Genomic DNA, 21,284 nt, shown 5'->3' with positions numbered 1-21,284 from the left:
ATAAAGAACTTATCAAACTCAACACCCAAAGAACAAATAATCCAATCAAGAAATGGGCAGAGGACATGAACAGACATTTCTGCGAAGACGACATCCAAATGGCCGACAGACACATGAAAAAGTGCTCCACATCACTCGGCATCAGGGAAATACAAATCAAAACCACAGTGAGATATCACCTCACACCAGTCAGAATGGCTAAAATTAACAAGTCAGGGGATGACAGATGCTGGCGAGGATGCGGAGAAAGGGGACCCTCCTACACGGTTGGTGGGAATGCAAGCTGGTGCAACCACTCTGGAAAGGTTTGTTCTTAATCAGCTGTGGTCCAAGATGGCAGACCCACCAGCCAACCAACGTGCCCAGGTGAGGTGCCCGAGCCTGGGTAAATGTCTCAGACCCCACCCGGCACCAGGTATGGCCAGGCCCCGATTTCCAGCACCTTCTGTTCCCCACCTCCCTCCAGCTTCAAAGCAGGTGGGGCTGACAACACCACTGCGACCCGCGACCGAGGAGAATCTGCCTGGGGGAACGTGAACAGGAGGTCAGGGCGCTGCCAGCTGAAAGCCTCCAAGGCACAAGGGCTGATGACTTGCTTGAGGCCACGCAGGGCCCTTTCCCCTGTCGCTGGGATGGCTCTGGACCGTGTGTGTAGACAGCTCCTGGGGAGGGGCGGGAGGAGCAGGACCCTGTTCCCACATCAGTCATGTCTCCCCAAGCTTGTGCGTCTAGACGCTTGACGTGGTATGTACTTGACCTCTTTTCCTGCCTCATGTACATTTTGTAAGGCCCATTCCATCACCGAGACTCTGGCTGTGGTCAGACAATTTTTCTCTGTTCTTGGTTAAATGCTACCAGGGTGCGACAGCTCAGTCTTTCCAAGGGAGGGACAGTGTTAGGAAAAGTCTAAGGGATGCCATGTTTATCTTTTCTTCAATGCTTGTGTAACCTTTGCTCTGCTGGAGGGTGGGGGAGGGCACATGGGGGAGGGGCGTGGGGAAGCAGCAGGGAGTGGGGCAGAATGACACCAGGAGGCCGCCCAGATTCCCCGGGGCACGGTCTCCCTCAACATTAGAACTCTGTTCTAACAACCTCATTACTCCTTAAGTGTGAGAACATCGCAAGCCACTCTGTAAATTCAAACCAACAGTGGAATGAATCTGTCCAGATCTGTTTTCTGAAATCCGATTGCTTTCTATGCCATGAGCAGGAGTAGACATTTCATCTCTGACATATGGCTACAAAGTTTAGTAGGATTTACTTCTCGCTTTTGAAGTTCACCCCAAGGGGATACAATCCTGGTAACTTGGCAATGGCCTTGTAAGGAGGTCCAAAGATCCTGACAGGTAAATACAGCCTGTCACCCTAAACCAGAATGTTCTAAAGGAGAGCGCCGGGCCAATGACATCAGCTATTAACATCAATGCCGCATCGCGTATGGTTGATAATTGCACTGCGGTCACATTAAAAAGTTCTTTTTATCAGCAAATAAACACGGAAGCATTTAGGAGAAACTGTAGCTGGTGTAGGTAACCTGCCCCCAGAGGCTTCAGGAGCAAGACGTGGGTACGAAACTCCGCACAGATGCAGATAATTGAGCAAATCGAAGAGATTGAACAAAACAGGGTAAAGGGTGTATAAATATTCTTTGTGCCATTCTTACTATTTTAAGTTTGAAATTATTTTCAAATAGACTATGTTTAAAAATACTTTTCACTTGTGACAAAACCAGAAAGTCCTTTTGACTTCGTTAATGGCACGTCTAGAAATTTAATGTGGGAAAATAGTCTGAGATAGACACACGTACATTGAAGGAGAGATCACCACGGTACTGTATTTATATTGGTAATACACTAGAAATAACCTAAAAGGTCAAGCACTGGGGATGTTTCCATGAATGACTCGAAGGACCAGAAGGAGCCAGCCAGAAACCAGGCATTTCGGGCAGGAGGGAGAGCACACCTGTGTGTGGCAGGTGCTCAGCGGGGCTGGAGTCTCAGGTGGCCCCATGGATGTCTCGTGGCTGCTGAGACAGAGGGACAGATGCGTGCACCAGAGGCCCTTGGGCTAGAGACGTTCTCAGTGGGGGTCAAGAGCAGACACAAGACCCTGACTTAGAGGTCCCTGCAGTGGTCCAGAGAACAGCTGATGGAGGTCTAGGCTCTGGCTGGTGCCCAAGAAGAGAAGCCCGTAGAGATGGGCTGGGTGCGGGAGTGTTACTGACGCGCTCGGGGTGAAGGCGAAGTGGGTGTGGAAGGGTTCCCAAGGTTCTAGCTTGAGCAGCTGGTGAAGGAACACAGGGCGGGGCCCCAAGGGTTGGCTGTTAGCTTGAGCTGTCGGGTCAAACACATGTCTGGGCCTGAGCTGTTCAGGAGAGGAGTCAGGGCTAAAGATAGAAACTGACTTAGGATAAGAGGTTTTATTTTCTGTTTTCTGATTTTCTCTATTTTCCCTTTACCACCATGAATGTGTATTAATGTTGCCAGGATTTTTTTTTAATTACATGGGCAATTATTGAATTAATTACCATGTGGGTAACGAGACAGCGGGCACCCAGAGCATCCCTACCCCAGTGAAGGACTGTGAAGGGGGTCCATCCCCACCCCACCCCCCAGCACTCCACGTTTTGGCCCCCACCTTGGGCTGGCTGTCCAGGAGGGCGGGGAGTTTGGGAAGGAGCGGGTGCTGAACACTGGGCCTGGCCATCAGGGGTATGGGGGTGCCCCGCTTGAGCACCTCCCTTCCAGAACCAACCCTACTGCCCCAGGATCCCCTCGGGGACAACTCCTGGTCCCACAAACAGCAGCCCTGGGGACCAACTCTGACCTGGGGGACCGAAGCACTTTGTGGAGCAGCTCCTGCGGGATTTTCCGGAGGTGGATCTGCGTCCCCACCAGAGGGACCAAGTTCATTTCCAGCCACTTCTCACAGGCAGTGGTGAGCTGAGCTTCCTTATACTGAGAAGGACCAGAAAAGCCAATGGGTTAAGAGATCCCTGAACTCCCAGCGCCCTCTGCTGGCCCGTGCCGACACTACAAGCAGGCTCCCGGGCGTGTCCTGCTGTAGACACACTCAAACCTTTTCTTCCAAACACACAAAATGCAGCAGATGACATTTTTGGAATGTTTGCTATGCTCCTGGCCACGCACCAGATTGATTTAAGTTAATCCTCACCATAATCCTGTGTGGTCGGTTCCTTATTATCCCTATTTTTACTGATGGAGAAACTGAGGCCCCAAGATAGCTGCTCTTGCCAACGATCCAAAAACTAGCAAGTGGCAGAGCTGGGAGCAAACCCTGGTGGTGTGACCACAGGGTGGCACGCTGAAACCACGGATCGTGGAAGGGCCCACAGGGTGTACCCCAAAGGGAGGCTGGTCCAAAGAAAAAAGTCCAAAGAAAACGACAACGTTCTCCCAGGGACGGACCTGGACAAGGTCTTAGTACCCCTTGCATGTCCTCGGAGTGACAGTCCTTCCCAAGCCAAAGAGTGGCTGAGAAATGCTGACCAGATCGCAGAGACGCTGCCCACAGAGTGACGTTTTAGTGCCTGATGGAGTGAAGGAGAGGGCACTGCATTATCTTTGCAAAAGAGGCAGTGAGTGCCTTCTTAGAGGCCATCACAAGGGCACTCTGACATGCCGATTGTGCGTGGACTGGACTTGGCAGTCAGATGGACCTGTTTCAAGGTCAATGGCGACCTCACAGAGGAAGGCTGGGATCGGACGGCCTGGGGTTCGAGCCCAGCACCGCAACTCAGAACTGACCCTGCTCTGTTTGCTCCCCTCCTTGGGTCTCAGTGTTCTCCTCTGATAATGTGATCCTTATGATGACATCATTTATTCCCAGTACTGATACAGTGACTGGCCCCAGGCAGGGAGACACACATAATTTCACCTGACTCCAACAAGAATGTCCTGGAAGATTGCCTGCTACTTGGGGTGAGAAAGGCTGTGCTTTTATTTGCCCTCCTAATTTTTAAGGCTTTTTAATTTCTCATTAAAATTTTTTTTTGGTTTTAAAATGTCCTTTTAAACTAAAGTGATTTTTAAAATTGTTTCCTTGGCAAAATAAAATATGGGTACCAGTTAAGTGGGTGCTTTCAGATAGGTTTTGTTTTGTTTTGTTTTGTTTTGTTTTGATTTTGGAGCTGGCCCTGGTGGGTAAAATCCCAGAGCCTGACATGTTCTCAAAGTTCCCCAGGTGTGATGAGCTCAGTCCAGGTTATCCTCACCTTGCAGCCGGCCAGGTAGAAGTCCTTGATGGTGCTTGGCATGAGTCCGTTCATCATCATGGCCACACACCTGCAGAGAGAGAAATGTGGTTCTTGGAGACCCCCAGGCAGAGAACTTGGAAACCTCAGAGGTTTGCATCAACTCCAGGATGGTAGCAGGGGTGGAACTGAGGTGTGAAAGGGGGTGTGCAGAAGGTGCTGGTCCTGCCCCCCCCCCAGGCCCTGTGTTCTTCACGTGCTGGCTTTTGGCAGTGAGACATGTGAGCAGAATTAGCAGGGTTTGGAGTTGGGGTACAGAAATTGGTGCTCCAGGAGGCTGACACGTTCACGTGTGCCTCCCTTCTCACTGTCATACTCATTGGCCAGGCTGCATTGGAATGGTCAGGCTTCCCCAGATTGGGGGACACAAAGCAAGCCTAAAGCATGCACATACGTCTACACACACAGCAAGCAGAATCTCAGCTGTGCCGTTGCAAGTGTGCGATGCACAAAACCAAGGAACAGTACCAGCTGGAACCTCCAGGCACACACCGCACCCCCCGAACACAGATGGCCTTGGTGGTGTGGGATCCAGACCTAAGCAGCCACCAGGGTGATTTTGCACTTGGCCAGGAGCTCAACTAAGATGGTCTTTGAGGTCTCATCTAGCACCTGGATTTGTGATGCTATCAGAGTAACCCAGGGCATTTCTGTTCCACTATACACTACACACACACACACACACACACACACACACACACACACTGAGGCGTGTGCTGCCACATCCTGGCCAACTGTACCATCAGCCTCTCAAAGGCAGGTGAGAGCCAGCCCAGTGGCGTGCCAGGCCCACCTGGATCCGACCTGTGACACCCACCACAATTACCTGGGGAATCTTGAGCAAGACCCATCTGCCCCAGGCAGGCTGAGGTTTGCTCATCTGGGTAATGAGGGCTTGTTATCTCCAAAGCCCTTGCTACTCTGACCTTTAAAACAAGTCGTGGAGTGGAGGAAGGAAAATGAAGGACCTGTCATTCTTAGCTCAGCCCCAGATTGCTAACGCCAGGGCTCCGAGAGTGAGCTGAGGCTAAGAATTTGGGCCCAAGGTAGGGCAGCTGGGGCTGACAAGAGGGAGGCAGACCTTCCAGCTTTCAGGTCAGAGATATCAGAGCACCAGGAATCAGGAAGCTGTGATATTGTTCTCATGGCGATGTGGGGCTGCAAACGGGTGGTGCAGGCCATGAACGGGGCACGGGAAATCCCAGCAGAAGCCAGACCTTGCCCCAGTGGAGTTAGCCCCAGAGCCCACACGACCCAGCTCTGCCTACACCTCTGGTCTCCTACCTCCCACAGCCACCCACCCTGCAGATCGGGCCAAGCTGACATGCTGGAGTGTCTCTTCCAGACTCTGGTCCCCTTGGCTGTCACGTTCCGGCCTCTGAGAGCCTGCATCCCTAAGCTCACATGGCGCCTGCCTCCCCAATAAGGCTTCTCGAGACTCCGGATCATGTGTCTGGATAGAGTCATTTCGGATGACCCAAGAATGAGACACTGGCTCAAAACAGTCTTCGGGGTAGAATCTGGCTGTTTGGAGTCTACAGAAATTGACCTGAAACCGGCACAAGTCCGGAGAGATCCTGCCCTGCGCTCTCCAGGGCAGCTGAGGTCCTCTCTTTTTTTTTTTTTTCTTTTTTTTTTTCCTTTTTTTTTTTTATAAATCTTTTTTTTTTAAGATTTTATTTATTTATTTGTCAGAGAGAGAGAAGCGAGAGCGAGCACAGGCAGACAGAGTGGCAGGCAGAGGCAGAGGGAGAAGCAGCCTCCCCGCCAAGCAAGGAGCCCGATGTGGGACTCGATCCCAGGACGCTGGGATCATGACCTGAGCCGAAGGCAGCTGCTCAACCAACTGAGCCACCCAGGCGTCCTGCTGAGGTCCTCTCTTGACCAGGACAGGAAGTTCTTGCATTCTTTCATTTCCTCAGATAAAGATCCTGAGGCAGACAGTGGAACAAGCCAGACGGACCATCGCTGCCCGGAATCCCTCTCTGTGTGGAATCGCCTCCAGTGCTATGAAATCAGAGAGTTAGACGATACCAGCTCGACGCTCAGGATGTGAGTGCGGTAGGCACACATCCCAGGAAAAGCCTGAGGGAAGGGACAACGTATTCTAGAAAAAGTGAATCCCATCAACGATTTTCCATTTGGTTCACTTACCCTTTCATAAATGTTACCGGAATGGAGCAGTATTACAGGATACAGAAAAGGGGAGCTCTAAGAACTGTTCTGGTTAATCACAGGGACCTGTTTACTTTCAATTAATCATACATAACACAAAATGTTCCGTTTGGGATCCCCATCCTTCATTCCACTTTGCTCATTTCCTGTGCCCTGGAGACCTGTGGGGCAGGAAGCTCTAGAGAGCGGGGACTCTGTCCCTTTGGTCCTCACTGTTCCCGGTGTCCTGAAGACACCCGAGGCGTCGTTCATAAAGGAGCAGATGAGTGACTGAAGGTGTGTTGGAACAAAATGACCGGTCACTGGCCCCCAGCAAACCCTGCCTCACCAAGTGCGCCTGAAGGGAGGGAGCAGGAAGGCTTCATTCCGTGGCAAGTGGTGACGTCACCACTCGCCTGAGCAAAGCAGAAACGGACAGTGTTGGGGTCCAGGTTCTGCGGCCCCTCGACCTCCTGTAAGTTCTGGCTGCTCTCCTGTGGCCTTGAGCAAGTCACTCAACTCACGAGGGTTCAGTTTTCTTGTCTGTGAAGTGGACATAGTCACGTACCACCTCCCAGGACTGCAGGGAGGATGAACGAGGTCACCCTGGCCAGGAGCTGAGGGCAGTGACTGACTGTGCCCGATGCTCCCGCTCAGAGCACCAGCCCCTCACCCCCGACAAAGTCCTGGAAATAGGGCAAATGTAATGAGCCCCATTTCACAGCTGAGATCACTGAGGCACACGAAGAGCAAGAAACAGCTTACCACAGGGCTGAGCACAGCCCCGGCTGCTCACACCCTAAGTTTGCTGTTGGCTCTGCAGAAAAAAGTCTAATGAAAACCGGGAGCCTGAGTGGCTCGGTCAGTTGAGCGTCTCTTGATTTTGGCTCTGGTCATGGTCTCAGTCGGCCCGCGGAGGTGTGTGCGCTCAGTGAGAGGTTTGTCAGCGACCAGTGAGCACGGTGAACTGACAAGCAAGCAGGGTGGGCGGCCCGGGGGAGGCTGGAAGGAGCTCGCTGCTGGGGCGGAGGCTCAGCTGTGAGCTCAGCACGTGTGAGTTAGGGCCTCGGTTCCTCTGCAGACTCACAGCTGTGCTCGGTGCAGAGAAACCCAGTTGTCCTCGTCCACGGAAGAGAAACGGTCTATGAATGGGCCAGGAGGCCCCCCTCTACCTCGCCCAGGGCTGGCCCCGGCCCTACGCCTTGCCAGGCTTCTTACCTTTGAAACAGGCTGCTGAACTGGAGAATGTGTGCGGAAGCCAGCACGCCCAGCACGTCGTTCATGTTTATCTCCACTTTGCTCAGGTAAAGGTTCTTCAGGGCCGTGGCGAAGGCTGGGAGAGCAGCAGCGAGAGAGAAATCCGTCATCTTGGGGCTCTGCACCCTGCGTCCCTTACCTGGGGGTGCCCTCCCCACTGGACATTCAAGTGTCCTGGGGCTGGCCGGGCAGAGATGCCCTTAGAGGAAATGTACCTGCTCGGCCCTGAGTGCAGATCCAGCCCGGGCTCCCACCCTCCCCAGAGGAGTTGAGGATGAAGTCAAGAAAAGCCGGCTCCTGCTGAAAGAACGCTGCCCTAATCCCATCCTGGCATCTGTGCCTCAGGGGTCCTCCGCGCCCCTGGGCCCTGTGTGCTGTGCAGGGAGGTGACTGCCCCAAAATGTACAAACACTGTGTGCATGTGCGTGCACTTTGTTCTCTGGAGAGGAAGCTTAGCTTACAGCAGACTTTCCTCAGAGTCTTCAAAAAGGCTAAGGACTCCTGGTAAGAGCTAGGCTGATGTCATGTCGGAGAACTGAGCTCCTGTGACCCAGGAGCAGAGGGATGGGGCCTATTCTAAGTCCGTCTACCTGGTCCCAATCAGCACGGCAGCCCTGCCCCGTGCTCTCCGAGGACAACCGGCCTGGCCAGGGCTTTCCGGGGCTGGTGTCCTGACCTGTGGGTCCGAAGACCGTGACAGCACGCAGCTGCTTTAAGACAGCCGTCTGTCTCTGTTTCCAGGTGGCAGGCTGGGGTGGGAGAGGGTGAGCCCAGCGAGGGAGGGGCGTGTCCACAGCTGCCCGGGAAGGGCAGGCCGAGGGCTTCCCTGTCATCGGGTCGGTCTGACCCAATGCCTGTTGCTTTCTTCCTCCTCGGCATCCTCCACGCCTCTCTTCCAGGGATGAGCACCTCTCTCTAGCTCCTTCTCTGCTCCGCTCAGCTATCTTCAACAAGGAAGGACTGAACACCCTGTGCCACTTATTTGTTCTATTGTTTCTAAATCTAGCAGGGCTGCAGCCTCCCTGGCATTTCAGCACAAGAAGACAGGTGTAACTTACCAACTTTAGTGACCAGGGGGTCATTGATCTTCAAGGAAATGATCATCTTCTTTATGGGGGGTCTTTCCTTGACATTCCCAAGCAAGTGGGCTGGTAAAGGAAACAGAATGGGGACGTCAGGACCTGACAGTTGCGGTGAATTGTGTAGGATACAGCGTGAGGTCCCCTGGCCCTTTGCACAACCTTGATCTTGGCATTCCCCACACCACGTGTTGTTTCTGCTTGCTTGTTTAGGGGATGCTTTTTTGAAATGATTCTTTATTTAGAAACAGCTGAAGAATCGCAAGGAGTGGCAAAGCCACGGAGCTCTCGTGCCCCCTTGGCCGCCTTCGCCGCTCATCTTACTGAGCCACCGCGGCGACCAGGGCTGGGAAACGGATGCTGTCAGTGCAGGAGATACTTTTTACTGGCCCCTGCCCCTCTCCCTCTCTCTCTCCCCTCTCTTCCCTCTCTCTCTTCAGGCCATGAGCAGTTGGAGGGCAAGAGCTGGGACTTGTTACCTCTGTGCCCCCCCGCCCTCAGCCCAGACCTGGCAGGAGATGGGACGACAGAGACCACCTGCTAAAGGGTGAGCATGGGACAGACCTAACCGCCTAGTAGCTGTCAGAACTTTGCCCCACAGACGTCCAAGGACCCCCGTCATTAAGGGCTCCCAGGAGGCAGGGAAGGGGCTGCCTGGTTCACCACCCACCTCCCCCAACCACTCACACTTATTCTAAAATGTGAGTTACAACACCCACGGCTCTCATGTCTCCAGGGACATCCCAAGCCTTTGGCACAAAGCCAAAGGCCTCTAATGGACCCAAGACCATTAGTCTCTGGCTCACTGGACCCCAAAACTGCCTTCTTGTTGTTCCATAGAAGAGCCACAGGGCTCCATCCCTCCCCCATCAGAGACCCACCTGACTCCATATGGAAGGTAGCACCCCACCCCTTCCTCCCCCCTAAGTGGCTATACTTTTCCTCCCAGACCCACCGTTACCACCACCTTCTGCCACGTCATGTCTTTGTTAGGCGGGCACACTGGATGGCTTCCTCGCCACTCCCTCCCCAGGCCCCAAGACAGTCTTGCACACACTGGTCCTCAGTAAACGTCACCCAAATTACCGAAATGAGGGGACTCTATCAGAACCCCAAGCCTCCCAAGCTCAAGGTTCTGGGTAATGAAAAATGACACGAAGCAGGATCCAAGAAAGGATGTCACACGGCGAACCACAAAGACGACAGAGCAAAGGGGGAGAACAAACATCCATTCCGTCGGGAAAGCAGGGCTGTTGAGTCTCCCCTCACCGTCTCCCCTCACCGTGCTCACGGCACCTGGCTCTGTCCACGCTCCCATTCAGCAAATATTTACTGAGCATCTGCTGAATGTCAGGCCCTGTTCTCCGCTCTGACTCCTTGTCCTCCAGGATTTCAGGACCACCTCCCGCCCGCAAGGGGCACTCTGTCGCTCACCCGCCCTGGGGCACAGACGAGGCCATCCGGAGGTGGCAGCTGGTATCATGCTGCTCCTCACGCTTTGTCATTGTTTTGGGTTGCCTTGTCCATCCCCCAGCCCCCGACACCGAGTTCCTAGCACAACACCTAGGCTAAGTTAAGCGCTCAACATTTGTTGAGGGAAGAAAGGAAAAATATCTGCTAGGTCAGAGTCAGTGGAAGTCAGAATTTCAGCATAGCCTGTTTTACCAAAAACCTCAAAATCAAACAGGAAAGTAATAATTCAGTCATGTGCTTCGGAAGTACTCTGAAACCAAGTGGTTCCTTTTTAGTAAAAGAGTACCATTTCCTTTTGGGAGTTCCTCCTAGAGAATAAAGGGGCCCTGGGGGGCGCCTGGGTGGCTCAGTGAGTTAAGTCTCTGCCTTCGGCTCAGGTCATGATCCCAGATCCTGGGATCGAGCCCCGCATTGGGCTCTCTGCTCAACAGGGAGCCTGCTTCCCCCTCTCTCTGCCTGCCTCTCTGCCTACTTGTGATCTCTGTCGGTCAAATAAATAAAATTAAAAAAAAAAAAAAAAGAATAAAGGGGTCCCGCCAAAGCGCAGCTCATCCCGGGCTCTCGGTGGCAGGAACACGACCAGCTGGGACAGCCGTGTGTGGCCGGGGCAGGGAGGCTGGCACGGGGCTGCCTCTGCACTGTGCCCACCGCTCCAAGATGGCAGTGCACGAGGCAGTAGCTGTGAGACCATCTAAAGTGTCATTGTGAGGCACGTCCTGCTTTTGCAGGAGCACAAAGCCTGGTGGCCGTGTCCACTCAACAACACGGGCACACAGTTCCCAGGACAAGGCGCAGACCCTGAGCGTTCTGACAGTGTGGGCAGCGGGGGTCCTCATCTCTGCACCTACGCGGTTGCCCCCCAGGCAGGCCCAGCCTCCAGCAGGGGGCTTGGAGCCGACTGGCTGTGTTAGCAGGGTCCAGTCTTTTCAGTGAGACCCTTCTAGAATGACAAAGACCAAATCATTAACAGTAACTCCATCTTCTCTTTCCCAATTCTCTTGCTTTTCAATGCATTCATGTCTGGATCTCCATGGCCTTTCCTTGGGGGCCTGGAGAGTGTTCTGACCTGGGCACAGGGATGAGCCTGGTCCCACTCTCAAAGACACTGGGACAAACGCTTAGAAAGAGCAAAGGAGATTGTCCAGTGAGTGTGAAGGTTGTCCCAGTGCTGGGGGAAAGCCGCAGCCTGCTCTCAGCTCCCAGCTCAGCAGGGAAGGGCTGAGTCAGAAGCCTTGTGGCCGGACTGATTCCGGCTGGCAGCTGGGCCCTCTCTCCAGGCTCAGGGTGGGGCAGCAGCTGGGGGGCTGGCCAGCCTGTCTGGCTCTGGAATAACAGAGCTTTGCTGCCACATCCTGGAAATGTAGCCTTATCCTGACTGGCCCGCTGGTTGGCTTTGGAAACCTTGAACTTTCCATAGTACCTGTTTAGAGCCGTCCTGAAATGATGCCCATCTGTTACCCAAAGAAGGCTGTGTGTCTGGAGAAGAACTTAGGGGACAAAGAGGGGAGCCTGGGGGTTACTAGAGTTGAAAAAGGAGAAAACGAAAGAAAGAAGTGGCCCAAATACTTTACATAATGACGCAAAGTTAAGAAAAGAGAAACCAAAGGAAACATAACCTCGACATTCACATGAAACCTCTAACCAGCATCCTGGGCCAGATGTCAGAACTATGCCCTCCTTCCGGAGAGCCATTCAGAAGACTCAACACAACTGTTTGCTCCTCTCGAAGAAGTAGGTAGAGTCTCCATTTCCACTGGCTGGGCAGGATTGGGTTGTTATGAGAAAAATAAATGACATCTCCTGAGCACCTAATACGAGCCAGGCCTTGTTCTAGAACCTCTCAGCTCTACCGTCTCCAGGCGTTAATGCAGCATAGTGAGAACGATCATTCCCATGTTATAGCTGCAGACCAAGGTTAAATCTGTGATGAGGTCACACCATGGGCTTTGCTCGTATCTGCCAGAGTGACCTTGGTCCCCAAAGAGATGACCAAACACCAAGCTGGGGACCCTCAAACCAGACGGCATTTGGAGCTCTATGGAGGGCACCTCTAAGAAAATACCTCGCAGAAGCCTCTCCAGTTCCTTTGTGGGGCTTGTGGTGCCCTGGGCCAGTGCCATCAGGAAGAGCTTGGCCAAGGTCTCAGACTGGAAAAGCTGGGGCTGGTGGAGTTCCCATTTGGAGCCCAGACATGTGAGAATCACGTCTACGGAGAGAACGTGGTGATGAGTTAGCGGTTTCATGGTGCCCCTTCCAAGAGACCTGTCAACTCCCACCCGCCATCTCATCGCAGTCACAGAGCAGATGGGCAGGTGGCTTTGCTGGGCTGCTCCAGGAACAAAGCAATGAAGACTGCGTGGGCCTCAGGTCACTCACTGGCTCCCAGCGGATCCAGTGAGCGGCCTCACAAGGTAACATAGATGGAGAAAAGTATCCAAGAGCAGCTGACGCATACAGCATAGCTGTAGGACTTCGGAGGCACATGGGCTGCCTTCCGGCTGGGGAACTGGAACGGCTTCACAAGGAAGGGACACTGGCTGGGACACATTTGGGGACCTCACCATGCCCTCCCATTACAGTGTTTCTCACCCTTGGCACTCTGTATTTGGGGCCGCGTACTTCTTTGTCACGGGGTGGTTCTGTGCCTTGTAGGTTACTTAGCCACATCCCTGGCCTCTACCCACAGGATGCTAGGAACACCCTCCCCACTAAGTTGTGACGATCCCGAATGTCTCTAGGCATCGCCAAATCTCCCCTGGGAAGGGATCTCGCCACCCAGTCCCCTATTGAAGCTACTGGTCACTGGTGCTTAATTATTGGCCACCTGAAAAGTGACAGTCAAGTGCAGCTCCAAGGCCCATCCCCAGGAGGCAGAGACCTTGTGAGCCTCACTTTCCTCGAGGGAATGGGGAGCCCCAGAAAACCCAGCTCACAGGTGTGAAACAGGATTACAGAGTAAAGGAACCTTTTTGCAAACTGGAAGGGGCTTTATGCACAGGGCTTTATCTCGTCCTTGGATAGCGTAGGTGATTAAAGAGAGAGCCTTTGACAGGAGGCCAGATGGAGGATCCAAGGATAGATGGTCAGGTGAGGCGGGAGGGGCCGTGGGCAGGATACCTCTGCAGGCTGAACTCCTGTCAGCGCAGAGCTGGGGGAAGAGGGTGGTGCTCGCCCATCCCCCCCAAACCCTTAACCTCAGTGTTGGATAAGACTTTGAGAGCCCCATCGACTTGTTAATGGCCTTGCCATTACTTTGCCTGAGTGAGCTCAGGCATCTCCTATCATTAACACTGTGATTCACCAACCCTATGATACTGTTTCAGGCTGGGTTCAGAATGCGGGCTTGCATCTCAAATCTCGGGTCACCTCTGGTCATGCTGGGCTAGAAAGTATCCCACCCATTAGGGTGCTTTTAGGCAGGAGCAGCATGGAGAAAGCGTGTCTCCTCCCCGGACACCCACAGCTGCCTTTACAGGGGCACATGCATGGGAGACGTCACTCCCAATCCCAGAAGTATTTTCCCTAAGCCAGGAGATGTTCTCAGACTACTTCTCAGGGCCTCCAGTCAACCAGAACCCACAGGCAAGGAAATCAATTAGCCTCCTCTGGAGAAGAAGGCTGGCTCTGACCTCAGGCAGCTTATCTTTAAAAAAACTCCTTTAAGGGGCACCTGGGTGGCTCAGTCAGTTGAGCGGCTGACTCTTGATTTTGGCTCAGGTCATAAACTCAGGGTCAAAAGATCAAGTCCCACATCCTCTGCCCTCAGCAGGGAGTTTGAGGATTCTCTCCTCCTACCCCTTTACTCTCCCTCTCTAGAATAAATAAACAAATCTTAAAACAACAACAACAACAACAACAACAACAACAACAACAAAACCTCTTTACGGAGCAGAACTGTCCAGGCCTGGTAAGGTTCAGTGAGCTTTGCCTAGCAGAACAGACCTAGCCTGGTTCCTCATTCTCAATCAGGAAAGTCCTCTTGGGCAAGTGCGGAGGTGATGTCCAACTCATGACTGGTTAGAGCAAAAAGGGACAGAGAAGAGCTGCCCATACTTGATGGGGCTTCTGTTTAGTCTTCATTCCAAACGCTATTTATTTACATCAGCATGTTTGCCTTCCCTGGGGCCATTAGCATATGAAAATGTGTTTGCCAAGCCTGGTTCCATTCATCATCCCATGGTGTGTCTGACAAATATTTACAGCGCCTATTTGTAGTTACACGGTGTGCAGTGGACAGAAACTGGGACTTACAGACCAGTGACCTGGCCTAGCGTCTGGTTTCCTTCTATCGAAACCACAGCTGGCCCTGGGTGCAGTGGCATTTGATCGAATCCACCGGTGACAAGCACTCACCTGCCTCCCCACTTGGGATGGTCTTGTTCTTCAAGTTCCCTGAGAAAATTTTCTGAATTTGTGAAATGCATAACCTCGAGGGAAAATACAAACAGAAAATTCAGGAGTTAACACTGACCTTCGCTAACTGCCACACACATCATTCCAGTGGAAGTGTCCCTATGGCATCCATTCATCTAGCTTAGGTCTAGTCTTAGGTCACCATTTGTCTGCTAGTTTGATTATCTGTAAGCTTTGTGGCTGGCTCGAACACCCATTCCCATTTTCAGTTTGCTGATAGGCTTTCCCGAGAAGGTAGTCGGAATTATATCCAGTTGCCTGAATGACTCCTCTCTCGGTGAGTGTCTAAAACAATGTCTAGCATAGAGTAACTATTCCATAAACACCTGCTAGAGAAAGCAAGAGAGGGTTCTGGGCACTTCTGGGAAGTGACTCACCAACACTTCTGTTTAGGGGACATGCACGCCGCAGTCTCGAAGTGTCCAGAAACTAAACTCAGATTTTATGCCAAACCACCCTGCTCTTTCTCCAGCAAATGCTCTTTCACCAGTCTCCAGTTGCCCAGGCCAGCAGGCTGACGGTTGTTACATCGGATCACTCGCCTAGATCTGACAAATAGCAGATGTCCCTGCCCCCTTCCTGCTGTAAGCCACATCCAAGCCATTATTATCTCCCTGAAATTGTGGCCAGTCTCCAGTCTCCAGGAAGCTCCCCTCGGATACACAGTTGATGCCACAGCTTGAGAACCATGTGTAACGCACATCTGCTCTCACCTCTCTCCTGCTGAGAATCCTTCCTTGTCTTCCCGGGGCTCTTGGGGGAAGCCCACACTCCTCAGTGTGGCTCGACCCTCTACGATCCCTGCTCCAGCCCTTCTCAACAGACTGAAGCCACCATCTCTCACTGTCATTCTCTTGGACCCACAGCACCCACTGCCCTGAGTGCTGTCCTCCTGACCTCGTCACTTGATGAGCTCCTACTCACCCTCCTAGATGAGCTCAGCTGTGGCTTTCTCTGGGGAGACCGAGTGAGTGGTCCTTCCACTGACCGCCCTGGAACCCCCCCGCCCCCATTGGAGCTCCTTCTATTGTGTCTTGTGGTCACCTGTTTGCTCATGTGTCCTCCACTCAAGGCTCTGCATTCCACAAAGACAGATCTGGCATTTATTCATTGCTGGAACCCCAGCATGGGCACTATGCAAGTGCTCAGTAAGTATCTATTCAATGATTGAATGATGACAAAGGTAAGATACCTTCTCATGAACACTGCCTTCATCCCGTTGAGCAAGGACATGAAACACAGTTTGAGTCACATAGTCCCAGCTTGAAGACAGTCCATCCCAAGAAAGCCAGCTGGCCAAAGGACACTGGATGATCACATCTGGTCTGTGTCACTTTTACCATGCTGTTTTCCAAGGGTTCCAAGAACCCTCGTGGCCAGGGTACATAGAGGGGGGCCTGGGTGGGGGAAACCACGTCCAGAATAACATTGACCACAATCTGCCCTTTCCAAGTGGAGAGGGTAGCTACTAGTGACTCAGCCCCAGAAAGGCAGTGAGAGCTTGCGGTATTTATCCAACAGGAGTAGTGGACCTGACCCAAGCTAGCCTCAATCCTTCTGGTGGCTTGGGTCACACGTCTAGTAAGAGTTGGTCAAGGTCAGGGGTTCAGACTGTGATCTCAAAATGGAGCAATGGACTTTGGAAACTATGGGCAATGCCCATGAGCTCAACTACCCTCACAAACATCAGTGTCATCGGCTGAGCCAGACAACAGAAGTAACCTCATTGCCTTCTCCTGGTGTCATGGGTCCTCGCCAAGATATACCATCTATCATGTGGGCTCTGCAGATTCCAAGGGCTAGGTTTATTTTAGGACCATTGGAAAAGTTAATGGACTAAATGGCATCTGTGAGCTGTCCTCTTCATTCTTTGGGACTAGACAGCCCAGGATAAAGTAGCACATGGGAAAACTGGGAGCATGCTATTAGGTTGGGGACTCGGTCTCCCCAGTCATGACCCATGATGGAGAGACAAGAGGGGGAGGGAGAAATTCTCTATGTGTCTCATGGATGGAAGGACTTCCTGCAGCAAACTGTCCAAAGGGCTTTTGGCTTAATACTGGCAAGTCCAATTTGATGTCCTGTCCTTGACTTTGAGTTTGGCCATGTGGCTTGCCTTGATCTTAGCAGATGTGATGTGGCTGGAAGTTTGGAAAGCACTTGTGCCTGGGCTTGCCTTTGTCCTCTGCCATTATCAGCATGAGAGCACGCCCAGCGAGTCGACCATCTCAGGAGGAGGACGAGAAGAGCCTGGGTCAGCTGACCACCAGACCCATGAGCGATCAGCCTTCCCTGAGTACGTCCTTGCCCCAGCCGGCCTCTGGACCCATGGCTTCCTAGCATCACCAAGGAGAGAGGCACACTGTGCCACCTGTGTGTGTAGGCCAGGTGCCTTGCTTTGGGGGAAGGTGGTAAAAGGCAGAGTGAAAAATGGGGCTGTTGGCTGACAAGAGCACAGGGCCGGCACACCCCAAAATGAAATCACCAGGACCATTAACTAAAACTTGCTCAGACGAATAAAATCTCCATTTACACATCATCTAATTTTCGCTAGACACAGCACTAAGCATTTGCAAGGTACCGACTGATTTAATCCTCAAGATAACGCTTCCAGAAAGATGCTCTTATCGCCATTTCACAGGTGAGGAAACTGAGGCTCAGAGAGGTTACTCCACTGGCTAAAGGTTACAGAGTTAGTAAATGGAGGAGAAGGAACTCTAACCCGTCTGACACGTTACTTTTAATAGTCCTGATACCCAGCACAACTGCCACCACCCTCTGGCTTCTGTGCCTCGCCTCTCAGGCCACCCCCAACCCCCCAGCTTAGCTCAGCGATCACACAGACCGAGTCCCGGAGACGTCTGCTCCTCCTGCCCAGCCACACTCATCAGCTTTCCAGATCAGTTTGCTTACACTCCTGCCACTGAGGAACACCATGCATTTTAACCCTAAGACTTCTTCAAGGCCCTAACCAGACAAAAAATAAAATATATATACAATAGAAAATAAATTCAAGATAGTTTAAGGCTAATGCCCCAAATGGCAACTTACAGCACTCACCTTTTTTAATCCGGGGTCATCTGAGAATTAAGGTGCCAACCACAGATGGATTTAATTTACCCAAGTGTGTGGAGGAGAGTCGCCGGGGAGTGGGGTGGGGATTGGAGCAGGGCTGGCCTGGGGCTACCGGCTCAGCCAACAGGGAGCGAGCGGCTCCTCTGTGCCCGGTGCTTTCTGGGGCACAGGCCGTGTGCTCACGAGCCGGGTACCACCAGCCCAGGGGGGAAACGGCACCAAGTAAAGTTCAAAGCACCAGGGAAGTGACTTCTTCCTTCTGCAGTGGGGTCTGGCTCCATGTCCCAGGAGAGACCAGAAAGCACTTGTCACAGGGAGGAGGAATGCTAAGCCTGCGGTTAGAATGCCTTGGGAAGGAGGGAGGAGCCAGCTTGTCACACATGGGGTGTCACGGACATCTCAGACATCCTCAGGGGAAGTGGTGACCCTGAAGGCTGGTACCAACAGCAGCCCAGATGAGCCCATCTGCCCAGGTAGAGCAGCCCAACCACAGGGTCCTTCCCAGAAATGCTTGTCTGTCCCGTGCCCCCACCGGGGCAGTCCCGGCTGCCATGGCCTTTGATCACCCTACCTGTCTGGGTTCTTCAAAACTTCTTCAAAGTCCACGTTCAAAGCCTTGCACATCTGGGAAAGTCCTAGCAGGTCCCCGGAGAAAGCCTCTCTGGGAAAACGCCACCGGTTGGTCGAGCCAACCATCCGGCGTTCCAGCCGAGCTTTGTGGTGCTTGGGAGGCAAAGGAAGGCAGAAAGTCCTTTTTGAACCTCTCCCAAAGGCCAGGTTTTCCAACGTGTACATCAGAAAGAAAATCAAGACACATTTGAAAACACTGGCTGATTTTCAGACATGGCCAGGGGTTCTCAGGAGCAATCCTCTCAAGGCCAATATTGTACTCAGTAGACAGAGGGTTTCAAGGAACATAGTAATTAGGATCTAGAACAGAAGGTTCCAGAGACAACAGGTCAGGAGGCAAGATTGTGTCTTTGCGGGCGGTGCTCAGGAGCCCACGGGGTTGGGGGGGACAGGATGACATTTCAAGAGACTCTTCCTTACGTGTTTATCCTCACTGGGGATTCGGAGAGACACCAAACTGAGAGATCCTAGGTGGGGACTGTTTTTCTCTCTTCTTGTCGTAAAAGACACAAAACGTAACATTCACCGTTTTATCCATTTCATTGCATACCACTGAGTGGCATCTGGTACATTTACAAGTTGCACAGTGATCACCACCATCCAGTTGGGGGCATTTGCGTTCCCCCAAAAGGAAACCTTATACCCATCAGGCCCTCACTCCTAACCCCTTCCCCCAGCTCCTGGCAACCAGCCGTCTGCTTCCTGCTTCTATGCATTCGCTCTGCTGGACATTTATATAAATGGAATCAGACATGGGGGCTTTTAGCCTTGGCTCCTTTCCCTTGGCGCCATGTTTTCCATGTTCGTCCCTGTGGGAGCAGGTATCAGAACCTCATTCCCTGTTAGGGCTGAATAATATTCCAGGGTGTGGAGAGACCACATTTTGTCCATCCATCATCTCATGGACAACTGTGTCCTTTCCACCTCTTGGTGATTGTGAGAAATCCTGCTGTGAACGTTTGTGTACAAGTTCTTTTTGAACACTCATTTTCAATTCTTTGGGGTCTATACCCAGGAGTGGACATCTGGGCCACTGGGCAGGGACTTTGACTTAGATGTTTCCTTGAGGTCCTCAGGCTCAGCAGCCTCCTTAAGGGAACAGTAGAAGGTTCAGCATGGCTGGGAGCCTCAGACTTGGTGGCTCAAGGAAAGCTAGCTGGGGAAGGTGTACCATGAGGGTCCCAGAGATATGGGTGTGGTTGTCCCTAAGCCAGGCCAGTCCCTGGCAGGGTGATAGGGAGACCAGGGGCCAGGGAATGGAGAATTTAAGGTCAAATTTTGTTATCACCACTAAAGGGTTGTATGGCCTTGGGCAAGTCATTTAACCTTTTGAGGCTTTTGGTCCTCATCTGATGATGGCCCTGGCAACAGTGATGATGTTAAAATGACAAGAGGAAGTCTGGGAACTAGGTTTCAGTATCTGGAATATGACGGGCGATCGAACAGTGTGGAATGTGAATCTGATGCAGTCCTGTGGGTGTTGGGCTCTGACAGGAGGGTCAGCCAATAGAGCTGGGAGTCAGGAGTTGTACACAACCCGTCCCCTCGTGTACACGCGGTGACAGAGCTGTAAGCAGGTGCTTCCGAGGCTCGCCATGAGCCCACGCTACTCACCGGATGCAGCATTTTCATGAACGGTTGTGGTGACGACACCCAGGGGAGGGCAGAAGAAACACCTGGAAGACAAAAGAGGTAAGGTTGACATTTTCAAAAACTCTCCAGAGGGGCTCTTCAAACAGGGGATTGGCCTGAAGAGCCTGTATTTTGCCACAAAACAAGTGATAGGAGCAAACTTCCAGGGTGGGTTATTTGTCAAATCGAGAGACTCTCTGACTTTTTAAAGCCCACCGGGAGACTGACCGTTCTCTGCTCTTGCGCCGGAAATGTGGCTCGGGAAAAGCCAAATGGGAGATGAGCCACCACGCTTCGCCCCTTTGCCAGGGGGTGGGAACCGAGGTCTCTAAGTGGGCTGCTCAGATCATCTGCTACTCTCGAGGGTCCCTCGGCTTCCAGGCCCCCTACCCCCAGCCTGGAGCCCCCGCAGCCCCTCCCTGCCTAGTCCAGGCAGCACGGGGCCCTGGGGATGCCCCGGGATGGCCTCCGTCTCTAACAGGGATGAACAGCCCCGGCTGTACTCACGGCTCCAAAGCCCCCTCGCAGCCCCCGGGGGTGTGGGGGTGGGTGTTCACAAGAGAAGCGGGTCGAACAGAGGCAGTCCCGTGGCCTTGGTCTCGGAGTGACAGGATCGCTGCGGGCCGCTCGCCTTCTCACTCTGAATCCTGGGAGCGCTCATGACATGCGGGGCTCGCCCTGCTCTTCTTAGAGGCCAAGGTGCTTTGGCAGGAGAGTTTGCCCTTGGTTTCCTGATTGTGGGCACCATGGCAACCGCAGGAAAGGTTCTGAGCACTTCCTGTTCCAGGCCCGACTCAGCAGGGCTGGGGGCTGCGGGCAGGGTGGCGTCTCGCAGGCCACGCCTGCCCTCTTGCCCCAACGGTGCCGTGTTTCCTCCCAGCACCTGAGGTTACCTGGAGCATCTGCTCGAAGGGCCTCAGGGAGTGTCCAGCCCCAAGTCCGCAGGCCTCCTCTGTCACATGAGAGGATGGTTCCGGAAGGTTCTCAGATCCGTGCCAGGTTGGGCATTCTGGGGTGCTCTATTTCTGGCTCGGGCATTCAGCAATGTTTGGACAAAAATATTTAAATAAGAATTAGAGAGTTTTACATTATTAAAACTATGCCTGATGATTTATTTTGTGGAGAGATGATTTTTAGTCCGCTCTCTCCAGGAACGAAGATCTGCCTAAAAGTCAAGAGTTTTCATGCCGGGGGCCAGGGTGGAAATTTCCAGGGGCTCAGTAACCTGGTCTGCAAAGCCCAGGCCCCAGACTAACTCGGAGGTGGAGAGGTGGAGACACATCCACCATGCCTGGAAA

At 52.8% G+C, this 21,284-nt stretch overlaps 1 protein-coding gene across 1 annotated transcript in view; it reads right to left on the bottom strand.

Moving 5' to 3' along the window:
* The window catches only part of BTBD16 (BTB domain containing 16), a 68,484-nt gene extending 47,733 nt beyond the window's left edge, over positions 1 to 20,751 (bottom strand). The window contains exons 1-9 of the mRNA XM_047703201.1: positions 20,494 to 20,751; positions 19,969 to 20,030; positions 18,296 to 18,447; positions 14,590 to 14,663; positions 12,299 to 12,442; positions 8,743 to 8,832; positions 7,646 to 7,760; positions 4,235 to 4,304; positions 2,827 to 2,957 (exon numbers count right to left, since the gene is read on the bottom strand). Of these exons, the coding sequence (XP_047559157.1) occupies positions 2,827 to 2,957; positions 4,235 to 4,304; positions 7,646 to 7,760; positions 8,743 to 8,832; positions 12,299 to 12,442; positions 14,590 to 14,663; positions 18,296 to 18,447; positions 19,969 to 19,986 (794 nt within the window). The 5' untranslated portion in view covers positions 19,987 to 20,030; positions 20,494 to 20,751. The remainder of the gene's footprint in view (positions 1 to 2,826; positions 2,958 to 4,234; positions 4,305 to 7,645; positions 7,761 to 8,742; positions 8,833 to 12,298; positions 12,443 to 14,589; positions 14,664 to 18,295; positions 18,448 to 19,968; positions 20,031 to 20,493) is intronic.
* Positions 20,752 to 21,284: the final 533 nt, after the last annotated feature.

The sequence above is a fragment of the Lutra lutra genome, chromosome 14 (genome assembly GCF_902655055.1).
Source record: "Lutra lutra chromosome 14, mLutLut1.2, whole genome shotgun sequence".
Classification (NCBI taxonomy): Eukaryota; Metazoa; Chordata; class Mammalia; order Carnivora; family Mustelidae; genus Lutra; species Lutra lutra.
Note: the sequence above shows the minus strand (reverse complement) of the source record. Positions and strands in the feature narration are given on the sequence as shown.